Here is a 24,974-nt window from a genome sequence, read left to right as displayed (position 1 = left end):
CAAATGCTGGTCATTACATCCGGACGATAATACGATGCGTACACGTTGACGTTACAAAAAGTGTCAGGGGTGATGGAGAAGGGTAAATGTATCAGTTTGAGGTAAGGGACAGCAATCGGGTCGAAAGTTATAAGTGAAAATCGTTCTGATGCTTCTGGCAGTGGAATTCGTAAGTATTTTTTTTTTTTTTTTTTTTTGATCTCATTTTGATCGCTTTTGTTCGTTGCATCTGCTCGGCGTGGACGTCATAACACACCCGTTTCATTTCGTCGTTGAATCCATTTACTCTGTTTTTTTTTTTATTATTATTATTACAGAGGGCAGCTAACCCTCTGACCGACCACGCTGAGCTACCTTGCCGGTAAGTTAAATGTACTGGTACTGTTGTTGCTACGATTATAGGGCAAACACCTTCCAGGAGTGATGTTGTAGACCAAACCAAGACAAAACTGCCATCTAAACAAGGGTTCTAAAATGCAAACCTTAAGAGCACTTGTTCAGTAGGAATGATGTGTTTCGCAGCAGCAGACATGAACAAGTCCTCATAGCTGTTAAGGTTTCCATTTTAGGTCCCATGTATACTGGACATTTTCTTGTTTTCGTCGTACAAACTCCTCCAGAATACGTGAACGAAAGAGCTTGCAGCAGAAAAACTCTTACGGTATGAATTCTAAAGCCCATGTTTACCCGCCATTTCTTTCTTGTTTTGGTCCGTACTACCACCTCAGAATGTTTCCCATCCCACAAACTTCGACAACAATACCGTTATACGTATTCCCCCGTCGGAGGGATCAGAGCGATTTTCGCTTTAACTTTCGACTTGGTCGTTTCCGCACCAACGTCCCTTACCTCGAATTGATACATTTATCCTTTTCCACCGGAAGTTTCTAAAGTCATCACGGAAACACCCTGTATCTCAAAGTAGGAAGCTGAGACAGAAGAACAGCTTGACAGAGCACTGAAAGGCCTTAGTCGAAACAAGTCTGCTGGAGCAGACGATATTCCTTTCGAATTATTGAGATCCTTAGGACTGAGACTGGCGAAATACCAAGAAGAAAGTTATAATTCCAATTTCAAAGAAACCAATTGCTGACAGATGTGAATATTATCTATTAGCTTAATAAGTCCTATTTATAGAATACTAACACGAATTCTTTACAGAAGAATGGAACGACTGGTACATTCCGACCTCGCGGAAAATCAGTTTGGGTTTCGGAGAAATGTACGAACAAGCAAGGTAGTACCGGTCCTACGACTTATCTTGGAAGATACACTTGCAATGGGAAACCAACATTATAGGATTTTTAGATTTAGATTTAGAAAAAGCTTTTGACAGTGCGGACTGCAATACACTCCTAGAAATTCTGAAGGCAGCAAGGATAAAACCCAGAGAGTAAAAAGTAATCTACAACTTGCACAGAAACCAGAGTGCTGTTCTAAGAGTCGTAGGACATGAAAGAGGATCAATGGCTGAGAAGGGGGTGAGAGAGGTTTGTTTTATTCAGTCTGTATATTGTGCGATCAGTAAAGAAAACCGAGGAGTGATTGGGAAAATTAATTAAAATTCAGGGAGAAGTAATAAAAGCTGAGCTTTGCCAACGGCACTGTAATTCACCAAAGACGACAAAAGTCTTGGAAGAGCAGCTGAATGGCACGTATAAGGTATTGAAAAAAGGTTATTATACGAACATCAACAAAAGTAGAAACAAAGACAATGGAATGTAATCGAATTACATCAATCGATGCTAAAGAAATTAGATTAGGAACTGAGGCACTAAAAGTAGTAGATGGGTTTTACTATTTGGGCAACAAAATGACTGATGATGTTGCAAGTACGGAGGATAAACAATGCAGACTGGCAGTAGCAAGAAAAGCATTTACGATAAACAGGAATTTGTTGAAATGTAATATAAATTGGAGTGTTTGTGCTAAGAATAATTTTGAAGATTTGATGGGTATAGTAGCTACTAGGGAGGTGGTGTATCGAGGTGGATAAAAAATGAATTTACGAACAACTTGACTGAAATATGTAATCGGTTGATGAGATATATCGCGAGGCAACACGGAATCGTGAATTTGTAATAGAAGGAAATTTGGGGGGGTAAAATTGTAGAGGAAGACCAAGTGTTGCGCAGAGATAAAGAGGCTTGCACAGGGTGACTAGCATGGGGAGGTGCTTCAAAACAGTCTTCGAAATGAAGACCACAACAACAACTCAAAGCAACTCTTCACTAGGACATAAGGTTTTCGGCGATGATCACCGTGCGTTTGCTTGAAATATGCCCAGATCCTCCGTGTAAGAGTAGTCGATCTTCCTCGTGTCTCGCTGGACTGGTGCTATGATATTTATAAACAGTTTTAAAGTGACAGAGTTCGAATTAAAAAATCAAATGTATTCGAATTTTGAGGTGAGGAAATAGTTTTCAAACAACTAAAAAAATTGAGTGGCCTTCTGCCACGTCACGAGTCAGTCAAAATGGCTCCGAAATTACTCAATTTTTTCGCTATTGCACTTCAGGAATGCGAATGTTATTGACTTCTTTGCTCGGGAGAGCTATTACTTTTAACTATGGAGTATAAATACGTTCCTTCGAAATGAATTTCCAGATGAGAATAAATTCGATTTCAAGATATAGCATGGAAACGTGAAAAAAAGAAAATAATAATCTGTTCATCTATTTTATTTCGACAGTCCGTAAATTAAGGTGCTTCTCGGTCCCTCACCCCTTCCAGTACTTATTTTATGTTAGTTAGATCCTAAATAACTTAGAGTTAACAGATTCTGAAAGTAAACGTCGTAACTTCATTTTATCAATTTCAATGGAAACAAGTAGTGATGAAATTGTACATTAAATATATTTTATACAAGGTGCAATGAAAGCTTGGCTGCACTCACTATATCTGTGTAAGGAACCACACTCAACTCCATAAGAATAAGCTTACATTTACAGGTATTTAACTACATACGCATTATACTGTGTGTTCGTCTCGCAATCCAGAAGAGGAATATATTATTTATTTATCTGTTATTGTAAATATTCAAAAGCGTACAGAATGTCACATAGTTGTTACGGTATCGTGAATCTGAGACTCACCTGAAGCTCCCGAAAGGATAGTGCATTCCCTTTGAATCAAAATTAAGGACTGAATAGAACTACTTGTATTTCTTTTTGCTATTATCCTCATTGATAACACACGGGATGCCTTCTGCTTTGGGATTGCCACAATTAACTTCTGCTATTTCTAGCTTCTTATTTATATGTACGCATCAAAAAAAGTTTTGAATCACCGCGGTTCTAGGAACTCCTAAAGACAGGCGTTGACTGTGGATATTGTATCACAGACACAGTCCCTTTGACTGTTCAGAGATGTCACTAAACCCGCCCAGGAAGGTGGTACACGGCTTGTATTGTCTGTAGTTCAACCATGCCTAGACGGTCAATACCGCGGTTAGATCGCGTCCGCATTGTTACTTTGTGCCAGGGAGGGCTCTCAACAAGGGATGTGTCCAGGCGTCTCGGAGTGAACCAAAGCGATGTTGCTCGGACATTGAGGAGTTACAGAGAAACAGGAAATGTCGATGACATGCCTCGCTCAGGCTGCCCAAGGGCTACTACTGCAGTGGATGACCACTAACTACGGATTTTGGCTCGGAGGAACCCTGACAGCAACGCCACCATGTTGAATAATGCTCTTCGTGCAGCCTCAAACTGTGCGCAATGGGCTACAGATGCGCATCTTCACTCCCGACGTCCATGGCGAGGTCCATCTTTGCAACCACGACGCCATGCAGCGTGGTACAGATGGGCCCAACAACATGCCAAATGGACCGCTCAGGATTGCATCGCGTTCTCTTCACCGATGAGTGTCGCATATGCCTTCAACCAGACAATCGTCGGTGACGTGTTTGAAGGCAACCCGATCAGGCTGAACGCCTTAGACACACTGTCCAGCGAGTGCAGCAAGGTGGAGGTTCCGTGCTGTTTTGGGGTGGTATTATGTTGGTGGGACGTACGCCACTGGTGGTCATGGAAGGCGCCGTAACGGATGTACGATACGCGAATGCCATCCTCCGACGATAGTGCAACCATACCGGCAGCATATTGGCGAGGCATTCGTCTTCATGGACGACAATCCACGCCCCCATCGTGCACATCTAGTGAATGACTTCCTTCAGTATAACGACATCGCTCGACTAGAGGGGCCAGCATGTTCCGCAGACATGAACCCTATTGAACCTGCCTGCGATGGACTGGTAAGGGCTGTTTATGGAGGAGTGAACCCCAACCACTCTGAGGGATCTACGCCGAATCGCCGTTGAGAAGTGGGACAATCTGGATCAACAGTGCGTTGGTGAATTTGTGGATAGTATGCCACGACGAATACAGGCACGTATCAATGCAAGAGGACGTGCTGCTGGGTATTAGAGGTACTGGTGTGTACGGCAATCTGGACCACCACCTCTAAAGGTCTCGCTGTATGGTGGTACAACATGTAATGTGTGGTTTTCATGTGCAATAAAAAGGGCGGAAATGATGTTGATCTCTATTCTAATTTTCTGTGCGGGTTCCGAAACTTTTGGAACCGAGGTGATGCCAAACTTTTTTTGATGTGTGTATTAACGCCATGCAGCTTTATTTTTTGCATCATATTGTTTACCTTGCACTGGCGTGAATACGCACGCCTGTTTTGCGAGTTTTGGCCGCGTCAGTAGGCTGTGTTAGTGTAGATTTTTAAGCGTGCTGACGGCGGGTCCCGTGTGCTTCCAGCGGAGTCAGCTGCCGGTGATGGTGTACCTGCACGGGGGCGCCTGGTTCGGCGGCAGCGGCGTCTCCGTGCTGACCGGGCCGGAGTTCCTCATGGACCGCGACATCGTCCTAGTCACCTTCAACTACCGCCTCGGCGTCTTAGGTCAGTACCGTCCTCCTCTTCGTGCATTTCCGTCGTTTTTACTCTTCGCTCTATGGTTTTGTAAATAAAACCCCAAATTGCTTCAGTAGTTCAAGTGCAGAAATAACAGAGATTGCGATGATGAATCATTTGGTTTCTTTTAAGTTGTATACGAAAATTACAAGACGGTGACAAGCAGTTTGACCCGTCTTGTGGAGGTCAGATGAGAAGCACTGAGTACCCTGCCACTTGCCCACCCCGCTACATTAACGCCCTTTCTTTTTTATTTATTTATTTATTTATTGTTCCGTGGGACCACATATAAGAGAAGTCTCCATGGTCATGGAACGAGTCAATACATGAAATTATAACACGATTGTAGAAACAGATAAAATGAAATACAAGAAATATATTCAGGCGACAAGTCGTTAGTTTAAATAAAGAAAATCAAGAATGTAACACTGGAATTTGCTTAATTTTTTATCTCTTCCAGGAGCTCCTCGACAGAATAGAAGGAGTGAGCCATGAGGAAACTCTTCAGTTTAGACTTAAAAGTGTTTGGGCTACTGCTAAGATTTTTGAGTTCTTGTGGTAGCTTATTGACAATGGATGCAGCAGAATACTGCACTCCTTTCTGCACAAGAGTCAAGGAAGTACATTCCACATGCAGATTTGATTTCTGCCTAGTATTAACTGAGTGAAAGCTGCTAACTCTTGGGAATAAGCTAATATTGCTAACAACAACCGACATTAAAGAAAATACATACTGTGAGGGCAATGTCAAAATTCCCAGACTATTGAATAGGGGTCGACAAGAGGTTTTCGAACTTACACCATACATAGCTCGAACAGCCCGTTTTTGAGCCAAAAATACCCTTTTTGAATCAGAAGAATTACCCCAAAAAATAATACCATATGACATAAGCGTATGAAAATATGCGAAGTAGACTACTTTCGTGTTGAAATGTCACTTATTTCAGATACTGTTCTAATGGTAAATAAAGCGGCATTTAGTTTCTGAACAAGATCCTGAACATGGGCTTTCCACAACAGCTTACTATCTATCCAAACGCCTAGGAACTTGAACTGTTCCGTCTCGCTTATAACATGCCCATTCTGTCTGATTAAAATGTCAGTTCTTGTTGAATTGTGGGTTAGAAACTGTAAAAACTGAGTCTTACTGTGATTTAGCATCAAATTATTTTCCACAAGCCACGAACTTATATCATGAACTACATTATTTGATAATGTTTCAATATTACACACAAGATCCTTCACTACCAAGGTGGTGTCATCAGCAAACAGAAATATTTTTGAATCACCTGTAATACTAGAAGGCATATCATTTACATAAATAAGGAACAGCAGTGGCCCCAGCACCGACCCTTGGGGAACGCCCCATTTAACAGTGCCCCATTGCGACTGAACATCATTACCACTCTCAATATTGCGGAGGATTACCTTCTGCTTTCTGTTCTTAAAGTAGGAGGCGAACCAATTGTAAGCTACTCCCCTTACTCCATAATGTTCCAACTTCTGCAGTAATATTTTGTGGTCAACACAGTCAAAAGCCTTCGTTAAATCAAAGAAAACACCTAACGTTCGCAACCTTTTATTTAATCCGTCCAAAACCTCACCGAGAAAAGAGACTATAGCATTTTCAGTTGTTAAGCCATTTCTAAAACCAAACTGTACATTTGACAGCAAATTATGTGAATTTAAATGCTGCAGTAACCTTGTATATACAACCCTCTCGATAACTTTAGCAAACACCGATGGCATAGAAATAGGTCTATAATTGTCAACATTATCCCTGTCTCCCTTTTTATAAAGTGGCTTCACTACCGAGTACTTTAATCGGTCAGGAAACCGACCACTCCTAAAGGAAAAGTTACAGATATGGCTAAGTACTGAGATAACATACGTGGAACAATACTTCAGTATTCTGCTAGATACCCCGTCATATCCATGAGAGTTCTTGGTCTTTAGTGATTTAATTATTAACTCAATCTCCCTCTTGTCAGTATCATGGAGGAGCATTTCAGGTAACAGTCTCGGAACACTTTTTTCTAAGAGCGCTATATGATTCCCTGTTGGGACTAGGTTTCTATTTAGTTCACCTGCTATATTCAGAAAGTGATTATTAAGTACTGTACATACATGCGACTTATCAGTAACACGGACATCCCCACAACGCACTGATTCTATATTCTCGACCTGTCTCTGCAGACCAGCCACTTCCTTTACGACTGACCATATGGTTTTAATTTTATCCTGAGACTTAGCTATTCTATCTGCATACCACATACTTTTTGCCTTCCTAATAACTTTTTTAAGCACCTTACAATACTGTTTGTAATGGGCTGCTGCATTTAGATTTTGACTGTTTCTAACGTTTTGATATAATTGCCACTTTGTTCTACAAGATATTCTTATCCCTTTAGTCAGCCACCCAGGCTGCCTGTTTGTGCTAGTACCCTGTTTTGAACGTTCTAACGGAAAGCAACTTTCAAAGAGCACGAGAAAAGTCTTGAGGAAAGCATTATATTTATCGTCTACCTTATCAGCACTATAAACATCTTGCCACTCTTGTTCCTTGATAAGGTTTACAAAAGTCTGTACAGCAACTGGATCAGCTTTCCTAAAAAGTTGGTAACTATAATTAACATGTGTTGCAGCACAAAAATCTTTTAGACTTAAAATTTGTGCATCATGATCTGAAAGGCCATTCACCTTTTTGCTAACAGAATGCCCTTCTAGTAATGAGGAATGAACAAAAATATTGTCTATGGTTGTTCTACTGTTCCCTTGCACTCTCGTTGGAAAGAATACGGTTTGCATAAGATTATATGAATTAAGGAGGTCTACCAGCATCCTTTTCCTTGCACAATCACTTATACAATTAATATTGAAGTCACCACATATAACTAACTTTTTGTATTTCCTATAAAGTGAACCAAGAACCTCCTCTAGCTTTAGCAAAAATGTTGTGAAATCGGAGTCTGGGGATCTATAAATGACAACAGTAAGAAGTTTAGCTCCACTAAATTTAACCACACCTGCACAACATTCAAACACCTTTTCAGTGCAGTACTTTGAAACATCAATTGACTCAAATGGGATACTGTTTTTCACATACATGGCTACTCCCCCACACCGCAAAGAGCTCCTAGAAAAGCTGCCAGCCAACCTGTATCCTGGTAAAGGAAGCCTCTGAATTATCTCCTTATTTAAGAAGTGTTCAGATATACCAATAATTTCAGAGTCAACATCTATAAGCAGTTCACTAACTTTATCTCTAATACCTTGTATATTTTGATGAAATATACTAATTCCCTCATCGTCTACCTTATTGAGGACTTCATCTGTGAACAACATTACCCGCGAGGATTTATAGACGCAGTAGGTCCATGGTTTCTCTATTATCCCCACGATGGAAAGCAGTGTCTGTGAGTTTCGTATCCATCACCTTAAAAAAAGGTCTCTTAATTTCTACATCTACATTAATACTCCGCAAGCCCCGGCCGCTGTGTCCGAGCAGTTCTAGGCGCTTCAGTCCGGAACTGTGCGATTGCTGCGGTCGTAGGTTAGAATCCTGCATCGGGCATGGAAGTGTGTGATGTCCTTAGGTTAGTTAGATTTAAGTAATTCTAAGTTCAAGGGGACTGATGATCTCAGATGTTATGTCCCATAGTGCTCAGAGCCATTTGAACCATTTACTCCACAAGCCAACTGACGGTGTGTGGCGGAGCCTACTTTCCTACCACTAAATGATCCCCTCTTTCCTGTTCCACTCGCAAATGGCGCGGGCAAAAAATGATTGTCGGTGAGCCTCTGTATTCGCTCTTATTTCTTGAATTTTCTCGTCGTGGTCATTTCGCGAAATGTATGTGGGAGGAAGTAATATGTTCTCCGACTCTTGCGGGAAAGTATTCTCACGAAATTTCAGTAGCGAATGATGCACAGTGCTTCTCTTGTAGCCTCTTTGTAACGCTCTCGCGCCGACTAAACAAACCCGTGCCAAAACGCGCCCATCTTCGTTGGATCTTCTCTTTCTCTTCTACCAGTCGAACCTGGCAATGGACCTAGATTAATGAATAACACTCAAGAATCGAGCTACCTTATTCGCGGATGAGTTACATTTCCTTAAGATTCTTCCTATGATTCTCGATGTGGCATCTGCTTTTCCTGCTGGTTATTCCATTTAAGGTCTCTCTGGATAGTTACTCGTGATGAAATGGAGTGATCGTATGCCACTGGTGGCTGTGAGTCCCCACTTGGGGAAGTAGAACCTCCGAACTTCAAGTTTTTTCAGTTGACTGCACTTTGGGCCACATGCGTGCCAATAATGATGAAATGATGATGTTGAAAACACATCACCCAGTCCCCGAGCGGAGAAAATCTCCGACGCGCCTGGGAATCGAAACTGGGCCCGCTGCATGGTAGTCAGACGTACTCACCTCTCAGCTAATGGGGTGGGATGTTACTCCTAGATATTTTACGATAGAGAACGTTTTCAAAAATTTGTCATCAATAGTGTCGTCGTACAGTAGTAGATTTCTTTTCCTATACATGCGCAATACGTTAAATTTATTTACGTTCAGGGTCAACTGCCTCAGCCTGCACCATTGATCAGTCCACTGTAGTTGATTCTGCAAATCGATACTGCCTCCTGGCGTTGCTAGTTTCTTGTAGACAACTACATGATCTGCGAACAGACGACGATCAGACATGGTGTACCACAGCAGTGTTCTGTTTTAGGCACTTCGTTGTCTCTAATATACTACATCAGTGTTCTTGCAGTTTGATTTTCAGAAGATGTAAAATTTGTCCCTTTTGCAAGATACGAGTAATAAAAAATAGTATCAGTTTACTTCGCTGAAAAGGCAGCTAATGATACATTTGAAAATATTTAGTACAGATTTGCCATTACATATTGATTAAACTCAATACATGAAGTTCAATGCTTCGCGCAGAACTCAACAACTTTTAGTCGTAATATGTTACCCTGCGACAGAGCAAATATTCAAACCTAATCCGACGAACTTACGCAGCTGCTACGCGCCTCTGGAGCTGGTCTCTCTGACGTACGGCTATACTGCGGCCCACTGAGTCCTATGTTGGGGTTGGGGTTGTTTGGGGAAGGAGACCAGACAGCGAGGTCATCGGTCTCATTGGATTAGGGAAGGATGCGAGTCCAGTGTCTAACCACTGCGCCACCTCTGAGTCCTATGTGGCAATCTGTAATCGTGCAACAGTTTTCATCATTAGCATACGACTAGCAGGGGGCGGAGTGGAGGTCACGTAAAATTCTCGATTACTGGTGTTTACCCCAATGTCCTGAGCTAGAATTTCAAACCTCTTTACACTCTCCGACTCTGTGAGAGAATGTAGCTCTGTTCATGGCGATTCGTTCGTTGGAAGGGGGTAGCTAGTCTTCGACGGCCACTTGGAGGTTATAGAGAAATGTAAGCTGTTCAACCATCTCCCTTAATCTGTTTCACCATATCCCTCTACTTTTATCATCATCAGCTACACCACAAGCATAACACGTCAGTTTGCATATAGTCTTCACACCCGTCTGCACGAAATAGCTAGAGCTCGTTTTGACACGCGAGCCCCAAATTGGAGTCAACTACCAACCCAGCCAGGGTGGAGTCCGCTAGGAAGGCAGCTAACTGCATCAGTAAATAAATGATTTCTTGACTGACCTTTCTCTCAATAACACCACGTAAACAAAATTGAGCTGGGAAAAACACAGTTGAAAACTAGAACGCTTAACTAGGCATGATCCTACTGGATGTGGTACGCCTCCAACCTTAGAACTAATTTACCCAGCTAGTAATAGCCTGAGCTTAGCGAGGATTACGAAACACGGTGCAACTTGACATTTTTTTACATCATCAAACTTTTCCAGAGGTGGAAGAAATGATAAGTGAAAGATAAAAAGCCCAGGACTCACTGAGGGTCGAACTGAATATTTTTGGATTTGTAGTCTGGCATTTTACCATACACATTTTGTTCGCTGAGCCAATGACCGACTCTTAATGCTGTCATCAACCAGAAGATTCGTTTGAGCACCATAGTGGCTTACTAGGTACGGTACTATTGGAGGTCGTCTGCTTTTGCTTTCCTTCATTCTGTGAACTGACTTCCCAAGGCAGCTATTACAGGGACCTACAATTTATCCTGAACAGTGACATGAATTCAGTTTTTTCTGAGATTATAGTTGTAACCCTTTCTTGAGATGCATGTAGGGGAAATGTTACCTGACTCTTCTTGGAACGGACGCTCTCGCAATTCCAGTAGCTAGTTTCTTCGTGGCGCACGGTGCCTCTCATGTAGCGTCTGTTGCTCTTGCCAGTAACTAAACGCGCCGCTCTTCGTTGGACGTTATCTATCTGTCCTATTAACAATACCTGGTCAGGGTCCCAGGCGAACTATCCGTCTCAAGGATCCGTCGAACGAGTGTTTCGTAAGCCACGCTTTCGTGGCTTAATCATATTTGCTCGGGGTTCTTCCAGGGAATCTTAGACTGCATCTGCTTTTCCTCCTAATAGCTTTAAGTGGTCATTTCACTTTCGGACGCTCCACAGGGCTACTCCTAGATTTTTACTTTTGTTACTGTTTCTATTGATTTATCGTCAACTGTGTAATCGAACAGAGATAGACTTCTCCGATATTTCAGACGATTTACCTTCGTTTATAATTCGCAAATCTATTTCAGTTGCGCGTTTGTTAGTCTAACATTACATCAACATGTAACTTGTAATCACAGTAGTGATTCCTGCATTTCAGATGTAACATAATGCTATGCAAGTAAACAAAGAGATATTATTCAGAAATAAAAAGACGAATATCTTAAAAGTACGCTGCAAGGCTACTGTGACTTCTACAATGTCTAACTAAGACAGCTTCCTGCCTCTTGACGTTTTCCCAAATTCCTGTGTCAGATAGTAACCAAAACATCTCTTTACGATCAAATTATGCCGTCGTGAACACACATAGGCCCCCTAAAGGTGCAGATTTTCTTTCAGAATTCGTTGCACGCTTGTTCTGGGAATACCCAGTTGTTATGAACATCAGCGAATAGATTTCACCATACTCGCAGCGACATTATCATTCGCTATGGTGATATTTCCCGCAGATCGGCTGACACGAAGACGCCCAAGTGTTTAGTGTACACAAACGAATCGGTTTTCTCAAATTTAGGAGTTAATCTGTCACAGTGTGACAGTCTGTTAGATGACTCATGGATTGTCACCTGAGTGAAATGAGATGTCAAGACGACGGTAGGTGTAGTTAACTTCCTTATTGAGGCCGTCGGCCGTAGTTCTCAGGAGCAGCTTGGTGGAGGCGTCTAGCTGCCTCTCATGCGATGCAATAGACGTACGGCATTGCTGACAGCACAGAGAGCGGGGACGAAGGTGGTGTCACTCGAATGCCGCTGTCAGAGACATCTCCGGCTGTGACCACAGCGCAGCTGACAATTCCGTGGAGGCGGTCGCCATCTCCCTCCAGCGAGCGGGCGGCTCTCTCCTCCAGCGGCAGCTGCCTCGTGACTCGGCGCAAGCTGCCTTGTCCTGTGGTCGAACAGCGGATCCCGTACTACATCCAGGATGTCGCTCCGGGTGCCACAGGCTCGTGGCGCAGGCCGTGATACCGAGATAATATTTTAGTACACGAACGACCGAGTACTTATACGCTTCAGACTGTCATTGTTTAGAGCTTAAGACATTTACTCTAAACACTTCAACACTGGCAGATGAGGAAAGGCTTTCATTCTTCGGCCGGTGTATTGCAGCGTCGGCTGTTACTGCACTGTGGCAGCTGGCTCTGCTTTACGACACCTGTCGGCCGTGTTTTGCTTCGGATTGCATAACAACCTAGAATGCCTGTGGCTGACTCTCTTGTAGCTCAGTTCCGCTCTGGCATACTTTTTGACCGAATACGGTCGATATGCTACAGGTGCATTCATCTACATCTACATTTATACTCCGCAAGCCACCCAATGGTGTGTGGCGGAGGGCACTTTACGTGCCACTGTCATTACCCCCTTTCCTGTTCCAGTCGCGTATGGTTCGCGGGAAGAACGACTGCCGGAAAGCCTCCGTGCGCGCTCGAATCTCTCTAATTTTACATTCGTCATCTCCTCGGGAGGTATAAGTAGGGGGAGGCAATATATTCGATACCTCATCCAGAAAAGCACCATCTCGAAACCTGGACAGCAAGCTACACCGCGATGCAGAGACCCTCTCTTGCAGAGTCTGCCACTTGAGTTTGCTAATCATCTCCGTAACGCTATCACGCTTACCAAATAACCCTGTGACAAAACGCGCCGCTCTTCTTTGGATCTTCTCTACCTCCTGTGTCAACCCGACCTGGTACGGATCCCACACTGATGAGCAATACTCAAGAATAGGTCGAACGAGTGTTTTGTAAGCCACCACCTTTGTTGATGGACTACATTTTCTAAGCACTCTCCCAATGAATCTCAACCTGGCACCCGCATTACCAACAACTAATTTTATATGATCATTCCACTTCAAATCGTTCCGTACTCCTACTCCCGGATATTTTACAGAAGTAACTGCTACCAGTGTTTGTTCCGCTATCATATAAACATACAATAAAGGATCCTTCTTTCTATGCATTCGCAATACATTATATTTGTCTATGTTATGGGTCAGTTGCCACTCCCTGCACCCAGTGCCTATCCGCTGCAGATCTTCCTACACTTCGCTGCAATTTTGTAATGCTGCACCTTTTCTGTATACTGCAGCATCATCCGCGAAAAGCCGCATGGAACTTCCGACACTATCTACGTTGACCAAACATTCCACAGACTTTGTAATCAGTCTCTGTACAACATTCACCTCATTTGTAATAAGTTATATGCTGTTACATCGTGAAGCGCTCTGTTACTAACCACAAAGAAAGTAGATGAAAACAGTGCACCGTTCAAAGCTGCCAAATTACTAGAAGAGAAATGGCGGGCATTTTAAAAGGTGTGTTCTTTATGGAACATTTTTTAAGCTTTCCGTTTCTCCATCTTTCACTTTCCCTACCTGGTTCTTTTTCTCTTTCTATTTCTCTTCTTCATCAATACTGCTTCCACATATGTTATTCTCAAAATATGTTTATAGATTAAAAGTAAAGTTCTTCTCTGATGAGAGGGAGTCAGAACCATATAACTAACCAATTAGAAGTGTGAGTTTAGTCTGTGCTGCGATTTCACGTACTGTGTTGCACGTAAGCAGGCTTCCTGAGCGTGGACGACGAGGAGGCGCCGGGCAACGCCGCCATGAAGGACCAGGTGGCGGCCCTGCGCTGGGTGCGCGACCACGTGGCCGCCTTCGGCGGGGACCCCAGCGCCGTCACCATCTTCGGACAGAGCGCGGGCGCCGGCTCCGTGCATCTCCACATGCTGTCGCCCATGTCGGCCGGTAAGCACCCTGCACCCTGCACTCCGCACTGCATGCATGTTAAGAGACGACGCTGCAGGCGGAAAGTCGTCCGCTTCATAAATTAAGGCCGTAAGCTAGGAAAGATTGACAGAATGTGCTGAGTGCGTTTCGGCAGTTGTTCGATCACGAGTGTAGCCTGCAAATCCTCACAAAAAACTGCCATTGTCACTACAAAAAAGGTACAAGAATGTTATTTCAAGCGCTGTTTACTCTGTACCATCGATACTTACAGGACGTATAGGGGCATCCATCCCATTTGCATTCAGATATATCAATGTCATTGAGTTATTGTGAGAATGTCTACGAGTGTGTTATTCACCGGACTTCGAAAATATGGTTTGGAGGAGCCACTGTTCACCTTCTTCCCTTCCCTTTCCCTGACAATATCCTCTTCCCCATCTCACTCTTCATCTCGTTCTCCCCCTATCTACGTATGTCCATCTGCTCCTTCCCCTCTCTATCAGTCTCCTCCTCCCCACCTTCCTCCATCACCGTTTTGTCATCTCCATCCCACTAGGAAGTTGGTGGTCCTTACCACCACAGTATTTATTTCCAACTAGTGGGTAGCATGTGTACCAAGTTTTGTTGAAATCGGCCGGCCGAAGTGGCCGTGCGGTTAAAGGCGCTGCAGTCTGGGACCGCAAGACCGCTACGGTCGCAGGTTCGAATCCTGCCTCGGGCATGGATATTTGTGATGTCCTTAGGTTAGTTAGGTTTAACTAGTTCTAAGTTCTAGGGGACTAATGACCTCAGCAGTTGAGTCCCATAGTGCTCAGAGCCATTTGAACCATTTTTTTTTGTTGAAATCGATCCAGGAGTTTAGGAGTTGCATTTTACCTGAAGCTTTACCCGGGTTCACACTTGTCACATATATTTCACCTATATTTAACGTATTTCACCCATATTTGTACGTATATTTCATCTGTATCTCTAGCCAATTTCACCCTGCAGGCCGGCCGAAGTGGCCGTGCGGTTAAAGGCGCTGCAGTCTGGAACCGCAAGACCGCTACGGTCGCAGGTTCGAATCCTGTCTCGGGCATGGATATTTGTGATGTCCTTAGGTTAGTTAGGTTTAAGTAGTTCTAAGTTCTAGGGTACTAATGACCTCAGCAGTTGAGTCCCATAGTGCTCAGAGCCATTTGAACCATTTTTTTTTGTTGAAATCGATCCAGGAGTTTAGGAGTTGCATTTTACCTGAAGCTTTACCCGGGTTCACACTTGTCACATATATTTCACCTATATTTAACGTATTTCACACATATTTGTACGTATATTTCATCTGTATCTCTAGCCAATTTCACCCTGCAGGCCGGCCGAAGTGGCCGTGCGGTTAAAGGCGCTGCAGTCTGGAACCGCAAGACCGCTACGGTCGCAGGTTCGAATCCTGTCTCGGGCATGGATATTTGTGATGTCCTTAGGTTAGTTAGGTTTAAGTAGTTCTAAGTTCTAGGGGACTAATGACCTCAGCAGTTGAGTCCCATAGTGCTCAGAGCCATTTGAACCATTTTTTTTTTCACCCTGCAGTTTCTTTTTCACACAACCCAGTGTTCATGACGTCATCTCTCCTGAACCGTGTGCCACACATTGACATATTTTTGCTGGTACATTCAACGGTATACGTGAACAGTGTTTGAGAAATGTGTTGCAAATACAGTAACTAGTAAAGAAGTAATAAATTACAACAGCACGCTTGATGAGACAGTTTTACTGCACGAACAGCGAAAATATAGTAAGAGAGTAATCTTCCTCCATTCGTAATTTTGTGGGGGGCGCCAGTCAGGAAAAGTGTCAGGTTTGAAACTATGTCTGCGATGGAGTTTAGAACCGCGATGCACGGCGTTGTAATCACACGGTTTTTATTACGAGTGGCCGAGAAAAAACATTCCAGTTGCAACGCATCGGTACGAAATGGCCGCAGGACCGCCATGAAAGCACCTTTTCCCCTGGGGCGTTGATTCCCATACATTTCGCGGTCGAAAACGACAGTCTGCATTGCGACGAGTGACAGGAAGGAGTCCTTGGCAAACTTTGAGACTGCTCTAACCCTCGGACGTTTCAGTCCTTCATTAAGGACATTCCGCTCCGATAGCTGAGTGGTCAGCGTGGCGGTCTGTTACGCCAAGGGGCGTGGGTTCGATTCCCGGCTGAGTCGAAGATTTTCTCCGCTCAGCGACTGGGTGTTCTGTTGTCCCCATGATCATTTCATCATCATCAGTGGAAGGCAACGGGAAACCTTCACTGGAATCACTTCCCTAGACGCTTATGCGGTGGACCTCTCTGGCGAGGCTTCCCCCATGATCAGACCTGCCGTGAGGCAGAACACATAGTAAGTTTATGGACACTGTCTGACACCTTTGGAGCGCAGCGCGACCTCAGTTGGTCCTCTGTGTACAAGTTGGAACCACTGGGCACCATTCAACACCTCTCGAGGCAATTTAAACGTGATCCAAAGCAGCAAAGGGTTCTAATGCTTTTTCAGCGATCCTATTTTGTTTCCTCCTGTCGCGTGATCACCGAGGGATGTAACGTCGACACATGCGCGAATAAACGGCGAAGTATCCCTCTAAGACACTCGCTGGCACCCGCCCATCTTTATCGTGAATTTTAAAAATTACGTGTACAGACTGGACCTGTGGCAAATTCCTAGGCCTAGGTTTGTTTCTGCTGTGCTCACTGTTGCGTTTCCCTATTTTCTGCCGTCGCACAATGCAAAACGGGGCGATTCTGAATTATGTAATGAACGACTTTCCTAAGTCATTTATTAAAAGGCAAAATGGTTTGATGCAGTTCTCGTCGCTACTATATTCTGTGCAAGCCTCTTATTGTCTACATAAATAATGCAATCCACGTCCATTGGAGCCTGCTGAATGTATTCGAGCCTTGTCTAATTCTACAATTTTTATCCTCCCTACTTGCCTCCAATACAAAATTTCTGATTCCTTGATGCCAGGGACATGTCCCATTAACCTATCCCTTGCTTTAGTCAAGTTGTAATAAAAATTTATTTCTTACTCAGTTCTATTCAGTATACCTTATTCGATCTACCAGTTTAATTTTGGACATTATTCTGGAGTGTTGTGTTGTGGTCTTCAGTCCTGAGACTGGTTTGCTGCAGCTCTCCATGCTACTCTATCCTGTGCAAGCTTCTTCATCTCCCAGTACTTACTGCAACCTACATCCTTCTGAATCTGCTTAGTGTATTCATCTCTTGGTCTCCCTCTACGGTTTTTACCCTCCAAGCTGCCCGCCAATGCTAAATTTGTGATCCCTTGATGCCTCAGAACATGTCCTACCAACCGGTCCCTTCTCCTTGTCAAGTTGTGCCACAAACTCCTCTTCTCCCCAATTCTATTCAATACCTCCTCATTAGTTATGTGATCTACCCATCTAATCTACTGGAGTACCACATTTCAAAAGCTTCTATTCTCTTCTTGTCTGAACAGTTTATCATTAGTGTTTCACTTCTGTACTACACTGTATTGCAGACAAATACCGACAGAAGAGACTTGTTAACATTTAAATTTATATTCATTGTTAATAAATTTATCTTTTTCCGAAATTCTTTCCCTGCTAGTGTCACTGTGGATTGTATATCCTCGCTACATTGGCTATCTTTAGTTATTTAGTCTCTCAAATAGCAAAGCTCATCTAAAACCTTTAATGAGCTTCATGTAAATTATCACTGGTCTTTGTGTCAGAGCTGTGACTTCATGGAGTACACGACGTATGAGTTTGTAAGAATGAAGAAAAATGCCACCTAAAAGACGTCGTTCACCTAACGACAATCTTTTGCATCTAGGTTTGCCACTAAACAGCCAGGCACTGGAGTTGCTATAGAGAACCAGCGGGTTTTACGAGCAGGAGAAAGAATACCTAAGTATTCATGGACAGCCATGAATTCCGAGTTTTAGAACAAAAAGTAATCGATAGTTATTGCAAAACTTGAAAGAGATACATATGAGCCGTAACGATTCCGATCCGTTTGGACCAAATAATGTATTCTACCGACCTCTGGAAAGAAGAAAAAGCAGCCTCTTCCTGTTACCGATATGTCCCCAGCGGTGGGATCGACTATATCGTTATGTAGGTTAAGAGCCGTGCTAACACACACTGCAGCCATTCTCCCTGATGCGTACTCATTTGCGAGCAACTGACGAAAAAAAATCGAATTTTGTGTGAAAATCATTAGTGTTAAAAAGCTAAGCTAAACAGTTTGGTTGCGTGATGTAATGGATACGATGATAGCTTTCTATGTAAGAGGGTGTGGATTCAAATCTTGTCAAATGCAGTAACCCTTTTTCAATTTTAAGTCTTTATCGAAATGACTTTGATCGTCATTTTATTTTATTAATTGATTTAAATGTAATTTTTTATTTCCATTCCCCTGTCACATCATTTTAATCATAATATCAACTTCTTCATTTGCTCTCATTTTTCTTCCTATCACTCCTTTTACACTTAAATCCTTGTTCATGTCTTTCTAATTAATTTTATGTATTAATTGCGACTCACTTTCTTTTGTTTTATCACCCTGTTTTTTCGTCCACATTATTGCGTTCCTAATATCTATTTCTCATTTTTTTTTAAATTTAGTTATACTTGTAAACCCTTCTTTCGATTAAATCTTCGTCTGCGTTCAAAAAAAGAAAACTGTACATCTGATAACGAAAAATACATTTTTCACACCGCTGCTCAGTCAATTTGTTTTTTAACTGATTGATCGGCATTTTCAAATAATCAGATATTACAATACATAATTATATTGAATTAATATTTACAGAAATTCAGATTGGAAAAAAGAATGATATAAAGGAAAAATAAAACAAATAATAATAGTTCATGTGGTAATAAAGTAATGTGACAAAGAAATAGCAATAAAAATTTACGTTTAAATCAATTAAATGAATAAAAATAATGATCGAGGTCATTCCGGTAAACATTTTTTTTTTTAAATTTACTGCAGCTGACAAGTATTTGAACCCAAAAAACTCTAACATGTTAACTTATTGTCCTCTTCATTAAACCACGCATCTAGTCTGTATAACTCACCTTCTTTTAATGTTATTAAGCATTATGCAAAATTCAGATTTTTTTTTTCGTCAACTATTCGAAAACGAGGACCCCACCAGGGTGAATGTCTGCAGGGTGTGGTACCTGAGATCTTAACCTACATCACCGCATAGAGAGTTTCAAAAAGTGGATCGCACCACTAACGACATCTCCTTGCTAGAATTTCATTCTCTAGTAATAATCGGGTAAAAGACCAAAATATCAGTTAGCCACGGCAGCAGTAGAAAAGATTTTCTTTGTTTTTAAACAATCCTTTTTTAAAGAATGGTGATTTGGATTCGCAACATTTGCATTGCTTTGAAACATTGCGCTATTGTAGAAAATTGGGAAAGCGATCAGTGTTATTTTAATAACAACGCCAACTGAATCGAGCAACATACACACCTGTTAGCATGTGGGGTGGTCTATTAGATGGTGCCCTTGTACGTGGTATGTCGTCGTCGGGCATAAGTCGCATTACATAACGGCATTATTACTGACCCCTCGACAGTGCTGTTTGTTGTGACGAAAAGCGCCCACTGGCGGGCTACTGTCGGCCCCTCCAGTGCTGCTCAGTCCGGGAGTTTTAGTATAGCTCAAAGCATGGTATTACACACAATCCAACATCGCACTCTTCACAATACACACGCGTTTCTCTTCTTACTTTTTCCCGTTGTCATCCAGTTTGTTGAACACACTCGGCATTTTCGTGTCGGCGCCTTCTTGTTTTCAGTAGCTGGAATATGTTTGGGAAAGTACCGGCCTACCAAACGTGTTGGAGCTGAAACTCGGCAGGGGCGTCCAACCTTACTGTGCTGAGAGGACGAAGCAACATGTGCAATGTATTTTTGCAGTAAACTTTCGATTAGACGAATTTGAAAATCGTGTCGTCCCAATTTTCCACTAAGTTTCTTATATATGAAGTTCTAATTAAGAGCTGTCACGCCCATGAAATGGCGAAACTGCTTCATATAATATTTTCGCAGGCGGATTTTTTTGGGGCAGTATAATTTGTCATGCACTGGTCAGCCAAATCAACGCCACCCATTCTGTCATTGTTCAAATGGTTCAAATGGCTCTGAGCACTATGGGACTTAACATCTGAGGTCATCAGTCCCCTAGAACTTAGAACTACTTAAACCTAACTAACCTAAAGACATCACACACATCCATGCCCTAGGCAGGATTCGAACCGGCGACCGTAGCAGTCGCGCGGTTCCGGACTGAAGCGCCGAGAACCGCTCGGCCACCACGGCCGGCTCTGTCATTGTATTTCAGCATAACTTCAGGCTTTGTTTTTACTGTTCTCCTCTTCTCAGTTTCTTTTAGTTCGTTACTGTAGATACTGGATAGAGTGTACACATCTCGCCATCGCATCGCCATCAACTTTCCTCTATAAATGGCCTTAACTTGACCTTTCTCCAGTTTTCCCTCCCTCAAAGCTGCTGGCATTTCTTTTCTGTTCACCGTAACTGTTCCAATACAGTCAGTGCTTTTGGATGCAAAAAAATCTAACAGCTGGCGACTTGAATAGAATCGGTTAGTAAAAACCGTATATCCCTTGTCAAAATACCCTTCGAGTAACGACAAAACAACTTCCGACGCTAAAGGATATTCATTATATTGTGGCTCAAACACTGTGTCTCTTCCTGTGTAAATGATAAAGCGACACAAATAGCCACATTTTGCTTCGCACAGACAAAATGGCTTAATTTCAACAGGAGCACGTTTCAATGGAAGCCGCCCTTTCCACAGTAGGAGGGATTCATCAATTGACAATCCTTGTTCCGGCGTATAAACCTCTTCAATTTTTTTTCTTGTAAATGGTGAATGACAGGTTTCAGTTTGAACAGTTTGGAAGGAATTCCACAGTCTTGTGAATACAAAGTATTGTCATTGAAATGAAGGAACTTCAAGAGAAGTCTAGATCTACTTTGCCGCGCGGGATTAGCCGAGCAGTCTTAGGGGCTGCAGTCATGGACTGTGCGGCTGGTCCCGGCGGAGGTTCGAGTCCTCCCTCGGGCATGGGTGTGCGTATTTGTCCTTAGGATAATTCAGGTTAAGTAGTGTGTAAGGTTAGGGACTGATGACCTTAGCAGTTTAAGTCCCATTAGATTTCACACACATCTGAACATTTTTTAGATCTACTTTCAGACATAATGTTTCGGAAAATTGCAGTTTCAGCAACTTGTTTTCTCGAATAATACATTTCGAATTCGATTTTTGCACAATTTCTTGGAGAAATAGCAATGCAAACAACGATTAGAGCTCTCCATTATTCGTAGGTAGCCACTTGTGCACACGAGATCGTTGTTTCATTTTGTCTGCATATGAACTTTTAAATTGTTCGGCATATTTATTTTTTTTTTGTTTCACTTGATATAATTGTTAACAAGCTGTCACCAAAAAAGAAGGTAAAAATATTTAATGGACCTAGAGGATCATCGAAACTAGTTTTTACTGCTGGTGTGCCTGTGAAAGGAGGCTTACTCTTATCAGCACTACATTTAACTGACCAAGATGTTGGAGAACTAGCGTCAGCAGTCAGCACTTGTGAGACGTCCTCTTCCAGACTTGATGTTTCTGTATCACTATCACTGAAATTGTCATCACTGTCATTTCCACCGCTCGAAATACTGTCACTAGATCACTCATTATCGCTTTGGTGTAATAATGGTTCAATGTCTTCATTACGCAAAGATGAAGAAGATGAGCGCTTCGACATGTTTGCACTTGGAAAATTCTACTGACTCACAAGGCTGGCCGCTGTGGCCGAACGGTTCTAGGCGCTACAATCTGGAACCGCGCGACCGCTACGGTCGCAGGTTCGAATCCTGCCTCGGGCATGGATGTGTGTGATGTCCTTAGGTTAGTTAGGTTTAAGTAGTTCTAAGTTCTAGGGGACTGATGACCTCAGCAGTTAAGTCCCATAGTGCTCAGAGCTATTTGAACCATTTGACTCACAAAATATATTGTTCCACTGAAAAGACCGCCAACGACCTCCGTTGAAAGAACTTTACACTTTGTAAAGCGACTGCAGAGGCTGATATAGACGTCAAAATCAATTTCGTAGGTGGTCGACTGCACGCCCAAACGCTTTCTTTGAGCACGTACAATAGCGCCAACAGGCGGCCGAACTGAATTCGACGAGCACGCCCGGCAAGAGAGCACGGCTGGAAGAACGCAGTTTGTCGAGCACGACAGTGCAGCAATGGCTCCCGAGCCCAGTTCGTCGAGCACGGTCGAGGCGTTATTGAACTACAACTCTCCATTTGCTTTAAAAGATTAAAAAGGGAGAAGCCACAACAAACACGTGATATAAAATAAGGAGAAAACTTAAAACTTAACAGTTCGTTCATAGTTAAAATAAAAATAGAAAGCAGATGATCCTCTGCCTGTGTCTGCATAACATGCGTCTGCTTATGGTCCTTCAAAACGGAAAAACTCGAGTTCTTCAGTTTTCGCCATTTAACACTGAATATTCGTAATTTCCAAGTAGTGGTGTGATCCCCGATTACAACGTGATGCTTGAGCAGAGTTTCAAAAAATTAGAATCAGTAGGAGAATATCGTGATTCCTTGTACTTGTCAACCACTTATCACTTTCCAAGAAAAGCAGAGGACGATGGGCGGATTAAGTTTTCTTTTATTTGCCTATTTAATTTAATAGTTTGATTCTATGTTTCTTAAAAGTGAGAAAGTCAAAGTGTTTCAGCCTCTGTTCGGATTCCACGTTTATTATAGAAAATAGTAAGAATGAAGAACGGAAAATCATTTATTTCAGAAACCGGTTATTCTGAGTGGTTTTGACAGTCCAGTTAAACTGGCGTTGAAAAAAACCTTATGTAACCCAAAACTGGTTGTTCTGCCGATAACCACCATCCCTATCGTTCACCCATTCATCTATGGCCCTAGTGAATCACAGTTCCCTCGGTGGCGGATCTGGATAGCGCCATTTTGCCATGCCCGATGTATTTTAACCACGGCAGTTTACAAACTTAGATATTTCGGAAATGCTTCCACACTTGGCCCGAAAGCCAACGACCGTGTCCTTTTAGGCGTTACGTAAATTGAGCTGTTTCCGCATTGCAACAACGACTGCACAGTTTTTCGCATCCCTCAAACACGCTTCTGTACCATCTGCTGCTAGCGCTGCCACTCCGCCTGAGAGAGGTTGTTGCACGTTGACGCCGAACATTGGCGGTCGTCACGTTAATGTGACTGCTGGACTACGTATCTGCGTTACTACGTGGTTGTTCATCTGGTGTCACTGTGACTACTGAGGAGTATTCACTCAAAAACTAATTCTTATATGCACTGATATTGTCCAACAGCTTACATTTATAAGCACTCCGTCTTCAGGCCACAAGTGGCCCATCGGGACCATCCGACCGCCGTGTCATCCTACTTGAGGATGCGAATAGGAGGGGCGTGTGGTCAGCACACCGCTCTGGCGGTCGTTATGATGGTTTTCTTTGACCGGAGCCGCTACTATTCGGTCGAGTAGCTCCTCAATTGGCATCAAAAGGTTGAGTGCACCCCGAAAAATGGCAACAGCACATGGCGACCTGGATGGTCACCCATCCAAGTGCCGGCCACGCCAGACAGCGCTTCGGTGATCTCACGGGAACCGGTGTATCGACTGCGGCAAGGCCGTTGCCCCTTACATTTGTGAGGTAGAATGGAAAACCATTTAGGCTGCTGTGAGTGTAGAGGCTACTGCTGCAGCATCGCTGTTGCATTATAACCAGCCTAACTTGACGTAACGTGAACTGTCGAGGACAGTGCTATGCCTATCTAGGTACAGCAACCGCATCACCACAACCTGGCCTCTCCAGAAACTTGAAAGAATCCCGTCACATCCTTGCAAGAAGGCGAGCAGATTCGTGGTGTGTGTGTACAGGACTGTTCCACCGGGCCATCAGCGAGAGCGGCAACTCGGTGGCTGCGTGGGCGTTCCCCACCGAGGACCCGGCGGGCCTGGCGCGCCGGCACGCCGCCCTCGTCGGCTGCGACGGCGACTCCTCCAACTCCAGCTCCAGTTCCAGCTCGCAGCTGGTCGCCTGCCTCAGGACCGTTGATGCCGCGCGCCTCGTCGACGCGACGGACCAACTGAAGGTGCGCACAGCCGCTTCCAGCAGCAGCGAAGCCGCAGCTATCGTCTTCTTGCCGGCACATTGTAGCTCTTTACGGGATCTGCGTCAGAAGTTGCGAGCTTTATATTAACTTTTTGTAAAGGCATTTATTGATTCTTAATCTACAAAACGTTATACAGGTTCAAAGCACATTCCTTCCGCATCTACATATCGCTACCACCGCCTCACCCAGTTTGCAAAGGCTTGTTGGCTGGCGTCGTCCGTTTCCTCCTTACGACAGTGAGTGGAAGTTTCTCTTACCTCCTCCAACGACTTTGTCCTCGGAAACAAAAAGAAATCCAGTTGTGTCAGATCAGGGGTGTCCGGCGCTGAGGCAGCGTTTCCATACCGTTCCTGGTGAGAAACCCGCACGGCGAAAACAGTGTGGCGCGATGGGTCGTGATGCAAAATTCAGCTGTTCGTGATGTCTTTCC

The 24,974-nt window shown here is 43.4% G+C and overlaps 1 protein-coding gene across 2 annotated transcripts in view; it reads left to right on the top strand.

Annotated features, from left to right (window-relative positions):
• LOC124622583 (juvenile hormone esterase-like) overlaps positions 1-24,974 on the top strand; it is a 167,295-nt gene that overhangs the window by 78,900 nt on the left and 63,421 nt on the right. For both annotated transcript variants that reach the window (XM_047148331.1, XM_047148330.1), the window contains exons 4-6: positions 4,770-4,911; positions 14,151-14,336; positions 24,309-24,523. In XM_047148331.1, coding sequence (XP_047004287.1) covers positions 4,770-4,911; positions 14,151-14,336; positions 24,309-24,523 — 543 coding nt within the window. The remainder of the gene's footprint in view (positions 1-4,769; positions 4,912-14,150; positions 14,337-24,308; positions 24,524-24,974) is intronic.

Source organism: Schistocerca americana, chromosome 7, assembly GCF_021461395.2.
Source record: "Schistocerca americana isolate TAMUIC-IGC-003095 chromosome 7, iqSchAmer2.1, whole genome shotgun sequence".
NCBI lineage: Eukaryota > Metazoa > Arthropoda > Insecta > Orthoptera > Acrididae > Schistocerca > Schistocerca americana.
Note: the sequence above shows the minus strand (reverse complement) of the source record. Positions and strands in the feature narration are given on the sequence as shown.